The sequence below is a fragment of the Gastrolobium bilobum genome, unplaced genomic scaffold, assembly GCF_033153095.1.
Source record: "Gastrolobium bilobum isolate Gb01-03AN ecotype WA unplaced genomic scaffold, APGP_CSIRO_Gbil_v1 utg6918, whole genome shotgun sequence".
Lineage (NCBI taxonomy): Eukaryota > Viridiplantae > Streptophyta > Magnoliopsida > Fabales > Fabaceae > Gastrolobium > Gastrolobium bilobum.
The window spans coordinates 176,145-191,342 of NW_026897081.1; the positions used below are offsets into that span (position 1 = coordinate 176,145).

General features: G+C 35.8%; 2 protein-coding genes across 5 annotated transcripts; both read left to right on the top strand.

Moving 5' to 3' along the window:
• Window positions 1-1,248: 1,248 nt before the first annotated feature.
• On the top strand, window positions 1,249-4,213 carry LOC133303973 (cation/H(+) antiporter 24). The gene is made up of 3 exons (XM_061503943.1): window positions 1,249-1,467; window positions 1,756-2,763; window positions 3,143-4,213. Exons 1-3 carry the CDS (start codon window positions 1,249-1,251, stop codon window positions 4,211-4,213), a joined length of 2,298 nt encoding a protein of 765 aa, XP_061359927.1.
• Window positions 4,214-11,556: 7,343 nt separating this feature from the next.
• On the top strand, window positions 11,557-15,102 carry LOC133303986 (SWR1 complex subunit 6). Of its 4 annotated transcripts, XR_009750547.1 has the most exons (7): window positions 11,557-11,788; window positions 11,914-12,019; window positions 12,991-13,097; window positions 13,201-13,323; window positions 14,198-14,400; window positions 14,932-14,997; window positions 15,087-15,102. XR_009750547.1 is itself a non-coding variant. In XM_061503958.1 (5 exons), exons 1-5 carry the CDS (start codon window positions 11,684-11,686, stop codon window positions 14,210-14,212), a joined length of 456 nt encoding a protein of 151 aa, XP_061359942.1. In that variant the 5' UTR covers window positions 11,557-11,683; the 3' UTR covers window positions 14,213-14,611. The 4 variants fall into 4 exon arrangements, 2 of the variants coding, with proteins under 2 accessions (XP_061359942.1, XP_061359941.1); XR_009750546.1 differs by lacking the exons at window positions 14,932-14,997; window positions 15,087-15,102 and having other exon boundaries at window positions 13,201-14,003; window positions 14,198-14,230; XM_061503958.1 differs by lacking the exons at window positions 14,932-14,997; window positions 15,087-15,102 and having other exon boundaries at window positions 14,198-14,611.
• Window positions 15,103-15,198: the final 96 nt, after the last annotated feature.

The window sequence follows — 15,198 nt, forward strand, 5'->3', positions numbered from 1 at the left end:
GCCAGCATAAAAATATATAATTATGTCGAAGGAGTAAAATGTTATGTCAAATTTATGCTCTCTTCATCAAATTCACACCGAAGCCAAATTCATGATGATGATTGGCGATGTTATGCAAGGAAAGCTAGCTCTTTTGATGCATTATGTTTTGGACTTCTCAAACAACAATTCAGAGTTGGTAGATGAGCATGGTGCTTTGGTACATTGATAGACCCTATTGATAAACGAGGAGTTTTGGTATTTCTTTTTTTAAATAAACATGCATAATATGTTCGGCTTTATCTGAATCGGACGAGTCATCGATGATTTTTACAAAATTCAGCCGAGTTGCATCAGTTTCACTGTTTATCCAATTTATTATTTTGCTCAGATTAATTATATGATCGATTTATCGGTTCCTTAATCGATTCATCCTGGTTGAGTAGGGTTTTCCAACACTAGTCTTTTTTTCTGTTTCTTTTATTTTTTAATTGAAAAATAATATCTCACAAAAAAAAAACTGTTTATTTAAAAGAAAAAAGGTCTTTTTTTTTATATTTTCCCACCAATTCATGAATTTCTTAACTAATCCAATTCTAATAGGACAAGACTATAAATTGGAACAACTCTACCAGTTGACCCACATGATATTTGTTATAGGGATATGATCCGTTTACAATTTTTTTTTTGCAAATTACACTAAGTACGACCGGTCGTACGCTGTATGATTAAAGTATGACCGATTGTACTTAGTGTAGTTTGTAAACAAAAAAGTTTGTAAAATAACCTGCACCTTTGTTATATTATTTTTTTAATTGAAAAGATAAGAAAGAGAGAAAGAGAGAGAGAGAGAGAGAGGTAATTTGAATTCAGACTAATCACTTTCGTCAATTAATTATCAACAAAACATGTTTTTAAGATGTATGAAATATATAAAAATAATTATAAAATAAACAAAAAAGAAAAAGAAAAATTAAGTGAAATATTTACCTCACAAAATAAAGAAAGCATGGTTAACCATTAGAATGAAAGGGGAGCACTAGTTCTCCCACTTTGACGTATATCCACAATCCTTTGTAGGCCCTGTTTCTCTTCTCTCTCTCTCTCTCTTCCCTATGTGATTCTTCATGTGTATATGGTTTCCAGAAAATTTCATGCATGACTAGATTATACCCAGCAAACCGTTTGCTACAAACACCCAATGGATGGCAGCAGAAACAGCAACACTTTAATTATCCTTCTCAATCTCATCGTGTCATGCAAGATAACATGGTAAAGATTGGCACTAACTCTACAACTCCCCTTCCCATTCTGTGTCATTCAGTTAATGATTTTCACCCTTCTGGCATCTTAACTAATGGTGACAACCCTTTAGCTTACCCCTTCTCACTACTAATTTTCCATCTCATTCTCGTCATTGCCATCACTCGCACTGTTCGTTTTCTTCTTAAGCCTCTCAGACAACCCGTAATCATTTCTCAAATAATCGTAAGCTTCTTAATAATATCATCATTATTATTTCTTATATTAAATTTTGGGTTAATGTTTCTTACGTTATAATATATAATTTTATCTCCTGCACATGAATAAAAGTGTATGGGATCTATGTGTTGTCGTGTAAAAAGTAAAAAGAGAAGGAAAAAAATACGTCCCACGTACTTTTATGAGTGTAGGAGATAAAATTATCTTCAGTGACGTAAAAAATATTAATCCCTTGAATTTTATCATAAAGTTTTGTATATCATAAAAAAATTCATTTTTTTTTTCTTCTTCAAGGGGGGTATGATAATTGGACCTTCTGTTCTTGGACGAAGTAAATGGTTTCAACGTCACATGATGCCAGCGACAGCACAATTCCTGGTGAACAATCTTGGAGTAATGGGATTCATGTTCTTTCTTTTCATTTATGGTGTGAAGATGGATCCTGGCCTATTAAGAAAGTCAGGAAGAATGCACGTGTCTACAGCAATTTTTGGTATACTCGTTCCCACAATGTCAGTTTTTTCGGTGGCTCTATACATGAGAAAGAACATGGATGCAGAACTAGCCACGATTTCTTCAATAGGAATACTTACAGGTTACTTGGGGATCACGGCATTTCCTGTTCTCTACAATGTCCTCAAAGAGCTTAATCTTTTGAACTCAGATGTAGGGAGAACGGCATTGTCCACAGCAATGATAGGAGATGCTTTTGGTGTTGGTACCGTTGTAGCATTTGAGGCAGGGAAACAAGGAGAATCAAGAACAGAGAATGCTTTGTGGTATATGCTTTGTCTATTTAGCTTGATGGCGTTTATTTTGTTTTGTGTTAGGCCTGCAATGGTTTGGATAAATAAGAAAACCCCAGAAGGTCAACCAGTGGATCAGTCTTATGTGGTTGCTATTCTTTTAGGGGTTTTTGTGATGGGCTTTATAACTGACATGTTAGGTATAGCTATTGCTAATGGGCCTTTGTGGTTGGGCTTAGCAATTCCTGATGGCCCACGTTTAGGAGCAACACTTGTAAACAAGAGCAAGACAATTATGACAGAGTTCCTTTTGCCATTCTCATTCGTTATTGTTGGATCATATACTGATATTTTTGCCATGGTTGCTGCTGATTGGTCTAGTTTGTCACCATTGTTTGTTATGGTTTTAACTGGCTACTTGACCAAATTCTTTTCCACTTGGATTGCTGCTTTCTATTGGCGCATGCCACTCAGGGATGGACTAACCTTCAGCCTCATTATGAGCTTAAGAGGCCAAATTGAACTCCTATTGTTTGTGCACTTGATGGACAAAAGGGTAAAAGCTCCACCACCTTATATTTCCTTTAATACTTAGTTCACTTTTACATCTATTTCTTATGTAGTATTTGGTTAAATAATTCCATAGACATATAGTTATGTGTAGCTGCTACATAAACAAATCATTATGAAAGATTTTCATGCAAATATAGTGGTATATATCTTTCGCCAAACTTAAAACAATGTCATTTTGAGATCACAGAAGAAATATCAAACCCATAATTTATAATTTAGTTATCTATTAGAAGCTTGAAAATTCATTCTTTTAAGTGTTTTCCTTTTTTGACATGAAGGATAATCATGTATGGACATAGAAACAAAAAGGTTTCAAAGAACTCAATCCAATTATTGTGGTTTTTGTGCGTGCATTTATACAGGTCTTAAAGCCGCCAGGCTTCACATTATTAGTGCTAATGACAACAGCACTGACTGCAACTTTCACACCTCTGATCTCCATATTATATGATCCAACAAGACCATACATTGTGAACCAAAGGAGGAACATCCAACACAACCCTCCAAACGCAGAACTTAGAATAGTGCTATGTGTTCTTGATGCTGAAAGCATAAATGGCCTCATCCATCTACTTGATCTCTCAAATCCAACCTCAACAAGTCCACTTTTAGTTTCTGCTCTTAGACTAATCGAGCTTGAAGGTCGTGCTAACCCTTTGCTCATAGACCATGAGAAACAAGAAGTGCCTCAAATTTATCAATGGACAAACACCATAAATGCCCTTGAGCGTTATCAACAACATAGAGGAGTGTTTGTGAAGCTACAATATTTCACAGCTGTGGCACCAAAGCAATCAATGTTCCAAGACATTTGTGAGCTATCACTTGAACAAGATGCTTCTTTAATCATCTTACCTTACAAGAAGATGCTATCTCCGAATTTACAAGTGTTAAAGCATGCACCTTGCTCTATTGCAATTCTTGTTGATAAGGGTCTTCTTGAAATCACCCCCTTGGGAAATTCTTTTCGTCAATGTAGATATAGATTTGCTGTGTTGTTTCTGGGTGGTGCAGATGCTAGAGAAGCTCTTGTTTATGCAGATAGGTTGATTGATAACCAAGATGTGTCTCTGACAGTGATAAGGTTCCTTTCTCATAACTATATAGGGGATGATGAAATGGAGAAGAAGCTTGATGATGGAACAGTGACTTGGTTTTGGGTTAAGAATGAGGTGAATCAAAGAGTGTTGTATAGAGAGGTTGTGGTTAGAGATGGAGAAGAAACAATAGCAGCAATTCAGGCTATGAATGATGGTGGTTATGATCTTTTGATAGTGGGAAGGAAACAAGGGATAAACCCTGTTCTTCTTACTGGATTATCAGAATGGGGTGAAAATGAAGAGTTGGGACTAATTGGAGACTATGTTTCCTCTGAAGATTTTTCTGGCTCAGCTTCTGTTTTAGTGGTTCATCAACAAATCCTAAGAGGATAGAATTGATTTCTTCAACTGCATTGTGGTGATCTCAAAGGCTGTTATAGGAATTTGTTAACTTAGCATTAAGAGTTAATACATTATTTGTTAATACCCAGTAAATAGCCTGATTTACTTGATTATGTGTGAATATTTGAGATCTAGTATTTAGATGAAGACTAGTTCATTGTTCTTTTAGGAAAAAGAATAGATAATGTTGTAGTTTCTCTGTAGAGCAAAGTTATGCATCTCTTGTTACCAAAAAAAAAAAAAAAAAAAAGTCATGTATCTCTTACTTTTACTTCACAAGTGAATAGGTAAAATGGACGAAAACTCAAACCTTTTGTCTGCATAATTATTAATCTGTCATCGGGCTTGTAATATTTTAAAATAAAGAGAAAAGAAAAATAATTTAAACTTTTTCTTTAGATTTTTTTGTTGAGATAGACAAAGATAACAATTATACTGTAAAGAGGAAAATAGATACCAAAAAAACATGATATGCATGGAAAAAAAATCACAATCATATAAGAGTAAATTAATAGTGATAATTTTGTAATTATTTATTTCAATATTATTTTTTTTATCACCATTGGTCCACTTTTGTATGGTTATGATTCCTTATATAATCATTGTCATATTTTTTTTTTTTAACATGAGAGAATCTACCGTCAGTCTATTATAACTATAGATTTTTTAAAAAAAATAGAAAGTTGAGATTTAAAAAAAAAAAAATTATTTAAAGGTCATTTACACTTGATTCGTTCTAACTTTTTTGTGCCCTTGAGCATACAAAGTCAAGTTCGTTATTTAACAAAGCGAAAAATAATCATAAAACGAAGAGAAAGAAAAGATTAATGAAAGTCACTTATATTTACTTTTTTTTTTTATAACAATAAGGGGCATATCCCCAAACAAAAACCAACAGAAAACAAACAAAAACTACAAACTATCCAGGGTCAATAATCCCATGGAAATCTTGAGCAAAAAGATGAGCAAGCTGATTTGGCATGATTTGATGATGCCAAAATCCAGATCCTTTATGAAGAGCAGACTTAGCTAACCAATCTGCACATGAATTTGCATCTCTAGGAATATGAGTAAGAGTAACCTCCCAGTCCTGAGTAATAAGTGCTTGTATCTTAGCCACGATGCGCGGCTGACAAGCTGCATTGCAATCTGCAAGAACAGAGAAAACTTCAGAAGCATCTCCTTCTAGTTCCACCTTCCTAAACCCCAATTGCCAGCATATCTCCAAACCTTTAAGGGTTCCCCACAATTCTGCCATAACTGGAGTACAAGCACCACTATGATACTCAAAACCACCAAGCCATAAACCATCAGCAGAACGGATTAACCCACCACAAGCAGCCCTTTCGCCAATCCTTTCGACCGCTCCATCAACATTGATCTTCACCCAATTTACTCTCGGTGGTATCCACTTAACAGATCGGGTATTACTGGAGCTACTAGTCTGCAAAAGCTTCCTGCCCTTATTGTTGTACATCTCCTCAATATACATACGAATCAATTTCAACCCATGAGTGGGATGAGTGAAGCTAGAATCATGGACACTTTTATTTCTCCAACCCCATAAAAACAAACAAGAGATGAAGAATAAATCACGCCAATCATCTAGGCTCTCATGACCCCATGACATTGTAATATTCTTCTCAACTCAACCTCCCTAGTCGCCGCTATAGAATGAGCTCATATGATGAGGTAATAGTAGATAGTCCCAGATTCCACGAGCATGCTTACAATCACGCAAGACATGGAGATTCGTTTCCAACTCACCAAGACAACACAAACAAAAACTGTGACCACCACTCCAAGTAGCTGTGTGATCCTTAGTGAGAAGCCGCCCATGCATAATTATCCACATGCATGCTTTAACTCTCGGAGGACCATTCCAATTCCACAAGCTAGACCAAGTATTTTGCACCTTCTTAAGAGGGAAATTAAGCATAGAATAATAAGCAGTTTTTACCAATGAAGAACCTACCTTCTTATTCTTCCAAATAATTCGATCAGGTCCAGCTGACTCGCAAGGAGTAGGGATTGCAGAAATTCTAGCAATAACATGGTCAGTGAAATATTGATGCATGTACGAATAATTCCATTGACCATCATTACTCACAAAATGGCTAGCAGGAAGATGCATATCATTCAACGTAGGCATTGATGTAGCAAGAGATACAAGACTATCTGATAGACCATGCAAATTATCTTTCCAGAATATCGTATCAATACCATCACCAATGTCCCAACGAGTTGCTTGAAGAAACGAAGGCCACACACTACACAGGTTTTTCCAGAAATATGAATCATAGGTTTTGTGAATCACCTCCCTTCGAAGATCCACCCCTCGCCTATATTTGCTGGATATAACACGAGCCCACAATGAGTGAGGCGAATTAATCAAATTCCAAGCAAGCTTATGAAAGAAAGCTCTATTTTGGATTCTAAGATTGATCACCCCTAAACCACCCATGCACTTAGGCTTATAAAGATTATCCCAAGCAACAAGATGAGTCCTCCTTTGATCATGAGTGTCACCCTATATAAAACCTCTTTGCAGCTTCTCAATTTCATCACAAATAGCTACAGGTAGCAGGCTGTTCTGCATCTGGAAGTTGGGAGTGGCTGAAATAACAGAATTGGATAAAGTAACACGACCAGCAAAAGATAAGACCTGGTTACTCCACCCAGCCAGCTTGTGCCGGATTCTCTCAACAACATCCGCATAATGGACTTTAGAAACTCGGCCATGCTTCATCATGGATCCAAGATATCTCCCAATATTGTGAGTTTTCTTGAAACCACACACTTACGTAATTTCATCAGCAATATGAGGATCCATATTTTTAGAGAGAAAAATACTGGATTTTGGGATACTAACCTGTAACCCAGACATGGAGCTGAAAGTCCTCAAACAATCCAAGATAATATTGATTTGATCTAGAGAGGCTTCTGCAAACAGCATCAAGTCATCAGCGAACATGAGATGAGCAATTTTAGGGCCTTTAGATCCGGCTGAAATTGGCTTCCAGCTTTTATTATCAACAGCATCCTGGATGATATGGGATAATTTTTCCATGGCTAGAACAAAAATATATGGTGATAGAGGATCTCCTTGCCAAACTCCTCTAGAAGGAAGGTAATCTCCAGCGATAGCTCCATTCCACAGAACTGATACCTTATCAGACTTAATGCAATTCATGATAAGGATTATAAGCCATTGTGGGATTTGGATTTCCTCCAAAACTTTGTGCACAAAATCCCAGCTTAACTTGTCATATGCCTTTTCCAAGTCAATTTTAATCGCCATGAAACATCTCCTACCTCTCATCCGTCTCATTGAATGGATCAGCTCTTGGGTGATGATAATATTATCCTGGATATGCTGCTTAGGAACAAAACTAGCTTGGAAAAGAGACACCATCTCTTCCATTAAAGGCTTCAGTCTGTTAACCAGAATTTTGCTGAGAATTTTGTAGGATACATTGCATAAAGAGATTGGTCGAAGCTGCTTCACACTTTCAGGTCTCTTGACTTTAGGAATGAGAACTAAAATAGTAGTATTGACAAGATGGATCAGATTAGGATTCTGAAACATCATATGAATATCATGAAGAATATGAGCCTTAATAAGATTCCAATTCTTTTGATAGAAAACAGCAGGGAACCCATCCTCCCCTGGAGCTTTTGAGCCATTGATGCTAAAAACAGCTTTTGAAATTTCTTCATCAGCAAGATTATGAGACATATTTGCCAAGAGATCCACATTAAGAGAAGGCCAAGTATTCTTTGTTTTCACCCAGTCTCGAATATGGATATCTTCACAAAATAAATTACTGTAGAAATCTGTTGCCAGGTTCTGCAGTTGTCGAACATCCCTAACCCAAATTCCATCAGAATTCTTGAGCTCAAGAATCTTATTACAACTTCTTCTGGATGCTGTCTTAATGTGATAGAATTTTGTATTTCTATCCCCATCATTTATCCACTTTATTCTGGACTTTTGAAACCAAAGGATTTCTTCTTGAATAAGAACTGTATCGAGATCCCTCCTAAACTCCTTTTCTTTGGATTGAAGAGACAAATCAGAATGATAGTCAACATGCTTCTGAATTTCTTCGATACTGTTCAGCAGGTTAGTTTTCCTACTGAAGATGTTACCGAAGACTGTCTTATTCCAATTCTTGAGCCTTGGCGTCAGGTCTTGCAGATTTGTTCTTGTATCCTTTTCATTATTCCAGCAACTATTTAAGAATCTTTTAAAATCATAACGCTCCATCTAAGCCAATTCAAAACGGAAGGGTCGTCTTCTCCAATCATTATCCAAGTTGGTCAGATGGACCATAATAGGGTAATGATCAGAATAAACCCTAGGTAAAACTTTAGCACCATCATCTGTAAAAGTGGTCTTCAAGCTAGCATTTCCACAGGCACGATCAAGCTTTTTGAAAACACGATCAAGATGTAAAAACTTTGGACCTTTCCATGTAAACCAAGGACCCGATCCCCCTAGATCCATGAGCTTACAGTCATTAAGAATGGTTGCGAACTTGGAGCATCTATTTGTGTCAACTCGACTACCACCTTTCTTCTCATTGCGATGAGCAATTTCATTAAAATCTCCCGCAACCAGCCAAGGCTCATTACAATGGAGACCAAAGTTAATCAAATCCACCCAAAGATCCTTTCTAAGGTCATCTCTAGGGCTTGCATAAACTGCAGTACAAGAGAAAGAAGGGAAAGAAGGATTCTGAACTTTAAAATGGACAAACTGCTTCTTATGATGTATAATATCGATGAGACCAGCCTCGTCATTCCAAAGAACCCAAATACCCCCTGAGTACCCATCAGCTTCTTGAACAAAAGAATATTTAAACCCAGTTTTACGGATTATGGCAGTGGCCTTTCGCCCACTACATCGAGGTTCAAGGATAACCACAATGCTAGGCTTATGCTTATGAGTGAACAAAGAAAGAGATTTCTGAAACTGGGGTTTCACTGCACCCCTACAGTTCCAAAAGATCAACTTCATTAAAAACTAGGTTGAGCACAAGACTCTGAGGTTCTTGTATCCTCCATATGTGAACTAACATCAATTCGTTCTTTATCCACATCCATGCCCATGGATTAATAGGAATATCAGCGACAACATCGTTTCTATCAGGGCCCTTTTTAACAAAAGTTCCATGCCACTGACCGTCATTCTGAACAGTGGAGGGATCTTCAATCATCCTATTAACCTGAGCATGCTGAATGGAAGGAGTATAAGACATAGGATCGACGTCTGTGGAAGAAGGTTGAATGACGTGATGGTCGTTTGTTTGCTGCTGGATAGGTCGATGCTGACTCACACTTGAAACGGAAACAATCTGGCTCTTAATTTCCGTTATGTTAGCCCTAGTAGGATCTTTATTCTTTTTTGATTTAGTCCACGATTTGGAAAGAATAACCGGCTGATTAGTTTCCGAATTAATGAGAGAAGATTGGATTCTTTGGTTATGATCTTCCTCATTAATAGGATTTTTTGTTTCCGTTAAAACAGCAAAACGAGATTGCATGATTGCCTCCTTATCACCATGATTATCGCTAATCATAACTCCTTTGCCATTATTCCTTGGTAACGGTTTTGAACTAGAGCCAGTCTGGCCTGCAGACGTTGGATGAGCTGGTTGACGGCTTCTCTGATGGAGGTTGACGACCATCCACGGTCCCAGCCCAATGCTACGCTTGAATCCTGAATTTCCAGAACCCTCCTCATGAACGTGAGGCATAATTTGATCGTTTTCTGGGGTATGATTCTTTGGAACAGCATTCTTTGGAGCAGCAGAACATCCCTTAGTATTATGACCATATCTCCCACAGCCAAAGCAAATGAGGCATAGCCCTTCATATTCAATTTGCTTAGTAAAACCATCAAGGACATACTCTCCCTTTAATGGCTGTGACAGATCCAATTCAACACAGATTCTGGCAAATCGACCTCTTGCTTGAGCGTTTGTAGTGCTATCCACTTTAAGCAACTTTCCTATCCAATTTCCTATCCTTCTAAAAAAGGCTACATCATAGAACTCGATAGGAATATTTGGAAGTCTAATCCAAGCAGCAATCTTAGTAATACCAGCACCATTCGGTCTAAACGCTGGTTCCCATTTCCTCAGCGATAAATAATGACCCAGGACAACCCATGGACCACCATTTAGAGCAAAGTTGAGATCCTCCTTATCACTAAACTGGACTACAAAAAAGTCATTTCCAACGTCAGTAACATTGATTTTTCCTTTTCTCACCCAGAGAGTGCTAATTTTTTTCTTCATGAATTCCACACCTACTTTCTTCCCAAGTAATTTGACGACCAAAGCTTTTTCCCATGGTTTCTGCATTCGCTTTCTTGCTCTTTTGGTGCAACTAAAATGGGTACGTCCATCTTCTTCATCCTACATCTTGATCCCTCCATGATTGACATCTTCTTCCTCAACAGGTTCCTCTCCTGTTATTTCTTCTCCCTCAACCTCTCCTTTTTCCCAGTCATCATCTTCACCATTATGACGCATCAGTATTTCTCTCCAGGTTGATCGTTGTCCATCCTCATTTTCCATCCAAGTTTCTTGCCTAGGAATCATAGACACATCATTTGAGAACTTGTCCCCTTCTCCTTTATTCCTCTTATTGCTCCTTTGGAGGATGTCACGCTCTTCACTTGATTTCTCAGGGTTCTTACCATGATCACCTTGTTCACTCCCATCGGTTTCTAAGGGTTCGCAGCACTCATCGCTCTTAGTGATAAAATTTTACTTATACTTACTTGAATATGAATATGATAGAGAAAAAATTTCGCAATAAAAACAAAAAATTAAACCCTTAATAAAATAATAATAAAATTTTAAGAAAAATAAATTTTTTAACGATTTTTAAAAAATAAAATTATAAACAAAATTAATATGTTGGGTTTATAATTTTTTGCCAACTAATATAGTCATATATTTAGGGACATTTGAATTAATTAAACGTTTATATATTGATTTTGTTTTTTAGAATTATCGAGAATTCGACTATTAACAAAAAGGGTCTGATGTTTGTCGTTTTAATTGACATAAATTATGTCATTTTAGGAGAGAGAAAGACACATGAAATGAAAATCACGGGAGAGAGAAAGTGGATGATTTTTTTTAATTTAAATTTTAAATAAAAAAATAAATCATGTGTCTATCTCTCTCTTAAAATGACGTAAGTTTATATCATTTAAAATGACAAACAATTTTTCCTAACAAAAATTCCTTAAAAAATGTTATAATAGATTTCTATTAATATTATATTCAATTTTATCCGATAACACATCAAGTGCTTGCTCCAACCCCTATTGAAGAGTTTCAAGTTTCAATTGAATACCTGTTGAAGTTCCTTGTTATCGTTATCATCTCTGGTTGTGAAAACACAGTAAGGGCTGTTTTTGTATTTGTGATTCGCCAAGAAATGGAGGAAGATGGTTCCAATTCAATTCGACGCATGTCAAGCCGAACCCGGAAGGTTGCGTCCAAAATGGCTTCAGCACTTGCTAGCAGCGACAACCGCACCCAGGTTTCTTTCTATCTCTAGCTTTTCTGCTCTCTATTTTTGGATTTTTATTTTTTTAGTACGAATTGAAATCTGAATACTTTATTTATGGGTAGCTTTGTTTTTGTTAACAATTCAAATCGATTTAGGCGGCTCTTGCACGATTGGATGCTCTGGAGAATGACAATGCAGGATTTGAGGTTGCAGATCCCAATAATGACGATGATGAAGCTTCTCTAGACGACGATGATCAAGGTTAGGGTTTTATTTGTTTTCCTCTCTCTCTTTTTTCCCCTTTATTTTCTTATTGAATTATTTTGTTGCCCAGGGCTTAAAAAAAAAGCACAAAAATAAAAACATTTACTAAGCTTGTAACCTAAAAGTTTTACAATTTTTTATCACCAAATTTTAATGTTGATTTTTGTCAATACAGTAATTATAATTTATTGGGTCACACTTATTAATTAATTATTAATTTTTAATAAATTATAACTGTTCCGTTATATTATCAAAAATTAATGGTTAAAATTTGATCTTAAGAATTTATAAAACTTTTAAGTTCTAAGTATATTTTTTTAGGGAAAACTTATTCTCATGAGACAAGTTTTCTTACACATCCTTCGATAAATGTGTCACCTTTTTCTTTTTTCAAGTGGTGGAGCCCACTAATTTGTCTCTGTGACATGAGATAATTATCTTCTTTAACATGAGATTAATAAATTCCATCTTTTTATTGTATGTCCTTTTTAAAGGACATAGTAATGTCCTTTTAAGACACACAATGGAAACAATGGGAAAGAAAGTTGGTTATTTTATTTAAATTTTAAATTTTAAATAAAAATTATTATATTATATTTTTCTCTCATTTAAAATGACACAATTATATATCTTTTAAAAAGATAATTCTCTTAATTGTTTTTTTTTTATTTTAAAAAATAACTTATCTAATTATCTTAAAAAATTTAGATACATTTTTTAATTAAAATAAAAAAAATTCTTAAAAAAAACAAACATAAACAGCCCTGAATCTTCATAGGATTCATTTTAATTATTTTCATTGGCTAATTGCATATTTTATTTTATTTTTTGTGCAGGGGCTTTTTATGAAAAAACACGACCTTTTTTTGGGATTTATTTTTAAAAATGTAGGCATATTTGTTTAATTAAAAAATACAAATAAAGAGCCCTTAAACTTAAGAGAATTCACTTTATTTTATTTTATGCAGTGTATATGCAGAAAAAGCAGTCCAAAGGCACCAAAAGGAAAACCAGGGGTGCAAAAGCACTTGAAGCTAGGAAGGCCCCAAGAACATTCCTTGAGCTCTTGCATGAGGTGATTGATTAAACCCAGAAGAGATCATACGCATAGCACACTCATAGTTTACTCTTACCTTGGTTTATTATTATTATTACTAACCCATCTCTTACAAATGCAGGCAAACTTAGAATCATTGCCTCCACATGTTCCTTCCTATTGGAAAGCAGCAGTTGGACCTCCAAGCTCAACTTCCCGTCGCCACTTCTGTACCGTTTGTGGTTTTTCTGCCAATTATACTTGTGTGAGATGTGGCATGCGCTTTTGTTCCCATAGATGTCAAAATGTGCACAATGATACCCGTTGTTTGAAATTTGTAGCCTGATACATGTCACATTTTGACCCAGCTCAGTGTTGAACACATACTAATTTTAATTTGTCATATATCAGTATTCACTATTACTGTGTAAAAGCAAGTTCTTTACTTATCTTCGTCCATCCTTAACAAGTATAACACACATCCTCAAATCTTTTGGCCTTTTGAGATGAGACTAGTGTTTCAGTTAGCCGATGCTAGCTGAAAACTATATGTATTCTGACCCCTTTTGGATCATACTGACCTTGTTGAAGATATTCTGACTCTGAGCTGCAACATATTAAGATAATGTTTAGAAGATCATCTTCATTATGCTGCAAGGATTGTTCTGTTTTTACTTTGCTCTTCCTTTGTTTGTGTGCTTGTATGCATGTCTTTGATTAGATTGGCTCCAATGAAACTTCACAAATCAAACCATATATCATGACGGTTGGTGCATGCTGCTGTAGGCAATCCTGTTAAAGAGGTCTTATGATGTTTTTGCTTGTTAGATGCACAGGATCAACTTCACATGCTTGTTCATAATGGCCTGCTAAAGACTAAATTCACTTTGTTTAAGTTGCTTAGGGTGCTTTGTACAAAATTCAGAGTCTGCACACTTGCAATATGTGGGTAGTTCTTCCACTGAAGGACCAAAATATGAATCGGTTTCTGGTCTTGAAATATTTTTCTATCAACTTGTTGGAACGAAACATATTTTCTCCCTGAAGAAAATTAAACTAACTACCAAATTAAGCTCTGGTTTCATATTATGAAATCACTAATTAGCTTGATTCAAGATTTTTTACGCCCTTCTTGGCAGGGTGGGGGAGCTTGATTTACTTGCATGTACACCTCCAACGAAACAGAAGTTGAGCCTGTCCTTTGAAGCATTGCAATTTTCAAGGAGAATATAACAGTAATTTCGAATAAGCAGAGGTTGAGATGGTTCTTTTTCATGCACGATGAAAGAGAGGGTTAAATCGGTCGTCTGATACAATCCAAACGCCAGTATATCATCATCATGTGAACCTTGACAATCTCAATCTCCTTTGTTTATTTATGTACTGATACTGAAACCTAGGAATATTTCAAGCTAGGGAAAAGAAAGACCCAAAAGGGAAAAATAAAATAAAAATTAATTAGGCAGTTAAGGTCAGGTTGAATTTTGTTTTGGTTCGGTAGAAGTGCTATTTCTGCGTTTTTAAGTCTACCATGTTGACAAATGACAACTTCAACGCAGAAATAGAACTAATAGTAGTTTATACTAGGAATAAATCTTTGGTGTTACTGTTGCACCAAAATTCAGTGCATTCCACAAATAGGAGCATTACACATCATAGGAGAGAAAAAAAAATTGACAGAAAAAAAAAAAAATTAGCTAACATGTAATATTTCTATTGGTGGGATGTATTGAATCTTTGGTAAACAGTAGCACCAAAGATTTATTCTTCGAGACGTTAACTTTGATTAGTTGACTATTAAAGCTAAATTATGCATTGCCAGTTTGCCACTTTTTCTTCGACGAAATAATTCCTTGTCTAATGATCAATATAGGCACCAATTGATTTGAGTAGCGTATCTCTTTCACATAAGGTGTTTAACATATTTCAAATGAAACAGGTTTGGTTGGTTTTCTGTCCATACTTCCTTTATAAATGGTACTTATATATTGTATTGATTATTTATCAACCTTGTTTCTAATCCATCAGGTAGTTAGACAACTAAACAACTGACTTTAGAGTAACCTTATTGGTTGCATGGCACATTCCTAAGTAAATAGGTGCCAATATGTCAAACAACAATGGCTTTGCCAGCATCTGA